Source organism: Nuphar pumila, chromosome 8, assembly GCF_984573655.1.
Source record: "Nuphar pumila chromosome 8, dmNupPumi1.hap1.1, whole genome shotgun sequence".
Lineage (NCBI taxonomy): Eukaryota > Viridiplantae > Streptophyta > Magnoliopsida > Nymphaeales > Nymphaeaceae > Nuphar > Nuphar pumila.
In genome coordinates this window covers 109,235,558-109,241,294 of record NC_143256.1, presented here as the reverse complement: position 1 = coordinate 109,241,294, position 5,737 = coordinate 109,235,558, and the positions used below count along the sequence as shown (strand labels likewise).

The following is a 5,737-nucleotide window of genomic DNA, read 5'->3' as shown; positions in this document are numbered from 1 at the left end:
TTACTAAAACAGACCATGTAGATCACATGTAAGGTTAGATTGAAAAAAATGTTGACAAATAGGAAAATTAAGACCACCTACATCCCACCGCATAGATGTATTCAGCATGATCGGTTTACTAGAAATAGACACCTGAATCATGTATTTTCAATAAAAAATGATATTTGGAGTATAAAAAATTTACAAAGATTTTGGACTGTTGATTTTCTAAAACTTACGAAACCTACTCATGTGTCGGAATTAAATGCTCCAAGAGCTGATCCTATAAAATCAAGTACGTCGATTATATTTGTATGGTCAGAATTTAAACGCAGGATGAAAATAGCTTGAAAAACCTATTTAGCATGTTTGCGTGAATATATATATATATATATATATATATATATATATATATATATATATATGAGAACTACCGTATCAACTGTGATTTTCATAGATTTTTTATTCTTTTCTCTTGAATCTAACCATATGGATGTGTTTTAAATGCTTGGTTTTATAAGGACCAGCTCTTGAATCATCCGATAATACATAAATGAGATTGTTTTAAGGCTTTTAAGCCAGTGGCTCATAACCTTCATAAATATTCAAGCATTCAAAAATCACATTTTCATCAAAAATATCCAACAGTTGATTCCTAGAAAATTTACCATTATGAACACATTTACATGGTTGGATTTGCAAAAAAATCATTGAAAATGCTCATATTTCTAGTTATGATATTCTAGTGACTCTCTCTCTCTCTCTCTCTCTCTCTATATATATATATATATATATATATATATATATATATATATACACACACACACACACACGATAAGTTGATGGTCCTATCCCTTTTTTCATTAGGTCCCCTTACGACCTTCCAAAAATTGTACTTTCAAGTATTTTTTGCTTGATCTAAACCATTAGATGTGTTTATCATTGTTTACTCAATAGAGAACATGTATTTGATTGAGATTTTTTATGCTTAGATATGTATTTTAAAGAGGTAAAAAAAATCAATGGTTGACATTATAATAAAATTTGATGACAAAATATTTATATTTTTACATCAAATCAATATGAAAGAAAGCTTGTTTCTTAGTAAATAAGCAATGATAAACACATCTAATGGTTTAGATCGAGCAAAAAATATGATTTTTACACGAGAGGGGTGGCTTCTTCTGCCTAATTCTTAGATTTCATCTCCCTTCTCTCTTGATCTTAGAAATCCTGACCACAAGGGAAAAAGGGGAATGGGCACTAGGGGTTCAGGAGACTGCAATAACAGGAAGGGGAAGAAGAGCAGCTCAGACAAACCCAAACAACCTCAAAGAGGGTTAGGTGTTGCACAATTAGACAAGATGAGAATGGGGTTATATCAGTTGCCATCATTTCATGCTTCCTTCCATATATATCATAAAGTAGGTTATTGTCTATTTTTCGTTTTTTTCTTCCTATTTCTTGAAATGGATTTATATATATATAGGTTGCTTTTCCTATGTTAAACTCAAAGGATCTACCACATATTGCAGGAACAACCAGTACATAGGGATCTAACTTTTGTTTCATCATCAGCCCATGGTTACTTTCCTAGGAACATGGTATGCAGAATTATCAATAAAAAAGTCATGGATTAGAGTTTGTTTCTTTGATTCAGTTTTTGGTTTCAGAACTGCTAATTTTGCTGTATTTTACTTCATCATCACTGATATTATCGAGTTTTTATGTACATTATTATAGTTTAGTGTTTTGATATTCTATATAAAATTGTATTTTCAGACAGGGATGGGAGATTATGAGGTAACAGGAAGGTATTATGAATCATATTCTGAAGCAGCAACACGGTAATTCCATCTGCAACTCATTCTTTTATCAATCTTAATTTTGTTGAACAATGAAAGGAATCTTGGTCATTCTTATACCTCAGAAAACTTCTAAAACTTTATAGCCCATTTTCACAAGTTGCAGGGTGGGTGCCTACAACAGCAACCTTTTGCAATCCAGATCCTCCCTATCATTGGACATGATTGGAACACACTTACTACTACCTTTGGAGGTCGTTCAGCCTCTCTCTCTCTCTCTCTCTCTCTCTCTCTCTCTCTCTCTCTCTCTCTCTCTCTCTCTCTCTCTCTCTCTCTCTCAATGGAAGAAATGAGATAGTCTGTGTTGATGCAGAAGGAACGGAGGAAGGATGAAAAGGCTTCGAGGAGCTCGAGCAATGAGTGTGCTGTTTCAGAAGAAGTGTATGGCATCGATCTAGATCTAAAGCTGTAAATATGATCAAAGTTTGCTCCAAATTGTATCTTCACTAGAAGGCACAAAACTAGTTCACAAAGAAATCCTCAAACATTTCTCTGCGGAATTTGTTCTTGGAGTGTTGATTCAAAACGAGATCAATGGAGTCCTTCAAATTGTTCTCCATTAACTAGTCCTTAAATGAAGAAAGATCCCTTTACACCATTGTCCGCATGAACATCAAACTGTGCAGGCTATATGGCATAAATCTATCTTCTTTATCTCTTTCTGTTTATTTCATCTCAAGTTGCAATTTTTTTGAATCATATAGATTACAAACTATTCATGAATAGAGAATTGAACAATACGTATGGGACATGACCGATGGACTGATGATGAGTTTATATAGGTTCTTTTTTTTTTTGCAAGGAAATGAACTTATATAGGTTCATACTTTCTCATGACAAGTTCCTTTTCCTTCATTCGGTGTAGGTGTTTTGGACTTTAGTTATGAGTCTAGAGTGAATCTATTAAGAGAAGCAAAAAAACCTTGGAAATAAAAATAGGGAAGAAAGCCTTGGATGAAGCTCAGAAAATCACCATGGCTGCTTGAAACTGCACTTAATTAAACATGAATGCCTGTTACACTTGCTGAATTAATGATTTGGTGAAAATAGGGTGTCTCTCTCTCTCTCTCATATATATATATATATATATATATACTGTCTAAAGCTTTTCTTTTTTTTGAAAAGCAAGCTGGGGTTAGGGCGGACCCCTACCAGAAGAACAGCTGCCCCATATGGCAGAGGGATTCGATCCTGAGCCTAAAGCTTGACACAGGACCCCGCTTACCACATGGGATACCACCATCTACCTGCTCAGTTGAGCTATGTTGAATCCATCTATGAGATCCGTTTGGGTCAACTCGGCCCGCACTTTCTCATTCAGATAGTCGTCGTCACACGGAGGGAGAGAGAGAAAGAGGGGTTATCCAACACAATAATTTTGTATTTATGCAAATGACAAATGTGAAAAATGTGGACAGAAAAAAACAAAGAAAGAATCAGTTTAAAAAGGGAAAAGTAACAATAATAACAATCTATAATAGCAACAACAATGAAACAAATAAAAAGCAAAAAAAAAAGAAGAAAAAAAATACAAACTTGCATATATATTATTGGATCTGGACCCAGATCCCTGGACTCGGCAAGCCTGAATGCACCACAAACAGCAGGTAGTAACCCAGTGGGGCCACGACACTGTCAGGAGGTGCCACGGCGGTTATCACGTATGATGGGGGCAGCAGCTGCTCCATGACTTCCCGGATCTGGAGCACCAGCATCCGCTGGTTCTGTGAGAAGCTATGGGTCGTGAATGGCGGGGCATACATGGTCACCTGAAAACCCGACGATCCATCGAACAGCTCTGCGAGCGACACGCGCAAGGTGAACTCTTCACCATACCGGATCGTGCTTGGAGCAGTATCCTGCATGATACTGGGTCTGCGGATCGATAGATATGGATTCAAATACAGGGGCGAGAACTTCTCGATCCGAAGCTCCGTTGGATATAGGGCACTAAAATTGTAATTGCTATTTGTGTTGCTGCCGGCGACGAGGACCCGTCCGTCCGGCAGCACCGCGCACGTCGAATGGTACATCCGTGGGATCGTCGTGGGGTTTAGGACCTTGAACCGGGTCCCTATCGAGTTATCAGGCCAGTATAAGACCGGTGCTAGATTTGGATCCCGGGCGAAGCCCCAACCTGAAGACCCGCTCTTTGCTCCATTGATCAGCAGCACATCTGTATTGGGCAGGATGAGCATGTCACCCATGACCCGCTCCGATGGCATGTCCTCGATCTGCCAGGCCGGGTTCGGATCCGTGATTGTGATCCGGCCGCAGGTACGCAGCGCTGGTTGGAAGACGCCCTTCCACGCGAAGTCCGACGCTTCGGACAATGCGCCACCGCAGATGAGCACCTCTGCCGGGACCGGATTCTGGCCACTGCTGAGCTTCAAGGGGAGCAAGACGGCGGATCCAGATCCAGGATAGTTCCGAGACCCACCCGGCAGAACCGGAAAAGTCTTGACGACCTGATTTGTTTTGTAATCCAGCAAGATCGATTTGTTGTTGGCAAAGATGAATAGATTCCCGTCCGTCGATAGGAAGACAAACGGGTAGAGATTGTTCTCCCACGTGTCCGTCGTGTCCCGTAGGAACGGCAGCTTAAACGAATTGATGTTCCGTTTTCCGGCCTCTGGAATGAACTCATAGTCGAATTTCCGGCGACCTCCGACGATGACGATCTGGCCGTCCGGCAGGATTTGGTTGGAGGCGTACCACCTCTGGCCGGTGAGGGTGAGGGGGTATTCCTGCCAATCACACGTGTCGCACCCATCGTAATGGCGGACGACACGGCCGCCGTCATTGAATCCTCCGGTCTGTATGAGCCGTCCATCGGGAGACAGTGAGCCCGATGAACACCACGTGTTTGTCAGCACCATGAGGGGCCGGATCTCCCCGGTGTCGTAGTTGTACTCCACTGAGTGGGCCCAACAGTCCGTGTGGGTCTCCTTGTTGTATGGATCGAATCGGCACTTCCCGTCCGGGAGCTGGATCTGGGAGGGCCCGGAGACCGTGCTGTCAAAGATGACTGCCTTGCTCGTGCCCGGCATGAGCTGGAGGTGCATCGCCGAGACGCCGGAGTTGGCAACGACAAGCTCCCACGTTCCGAGATACTCTGTGAAGGGGTCCGGTTGTGGGTTTTGATTCTCGGACCCGAACCCGAACCCGAAGAACAATTGAGAGAACCCCGAGTGGAAGAAGAGGGACAGGAGGAGGAGGTGGATGGGGAGAAAAATTGAAGAAGCCATTCTTGAGCCAAGCGGAGCGGAGCCAAGCCGATGTTTCTCTCGGCTTGGACTCGAAACGCTGAATGTTAATTTGGGCTTTTTATATTGATGGAGTATTGAATCGGGCACGGATTTTAGATAAATTACTGGGATGGACACCAAAGGGTTGCTGCATGTGCGGTTGGGGTGATGGATATTTTGGGAATTGGCTTTTGGGGATGGTTAGGATGTGATCCCTGTAGAGAGCGCGTTTGTTGGAGAGGCTGGTGGGGCCCAAAGAGTGGGGGTGGGGGGATGGGGGAGGGGTTGTGAGTTTGTGGAGGAGATTGGATTCGGGTCAACGGGGTCCAAGTGTAACCGGGTGTTTTTGTGGCCTTAATCTAACCCCCCCTCCCCCTTTCTTAGGCTATTTTTGGGAGCCTTGCAAGGGATGGAAACACGGTAACATGGTTTCATTGTGTTGTTAAAATATCTTTTTGCCAATGTGTGTGATGTTGAGAGATGGAATTGCCAAAAACATCATCTGGTGAAATGTGGTGTTGGGTCTGCCACAGTCCCAAATGCATTGCCTCGGCAACGACACTGCTCTCAAACAGAGAGAGTATGGGAGCATGGCGAAAACAACAACACAATCTCTGATTCAAGTCTCCCAAACATAGCCTTAGT

The 5,737-nt window shown here is 42.4% G+C and overlaps 1 protein-coding gene across 1 annotated transcript; it reads right to left on the bottom strand.

Annotated features, from left to right (window-relative positions):
* Positions 1–3,391: 3,391 nt before the first annotated feature.
* On the bottom strand, positions 3,392–5,092 carry LOC149830181 (aldehyde oxidase GLOX1-like). Its single transcript, XM_090015402.1, has one exon. The coding sequence runs from the start codon at positions 5,090–5,092 to the stop codon at positions 3,392–3,394; it is 1,701 nt and encodes a 566-aa protein (XP_089871528.1).
* Positions 5,093–5,737: the final 645 nt, after the last annotated feature.

What these genes read in the sequence shown, in the direction of transcription:
- LOC149830181 (XM_090015402.1), bottom strand. Translation starts at nt 5,092, where the DNA reads ATGGCTTCTTCAATTTTTCTCCCCATCCACCTCCTCCTCCTGTCCCTC.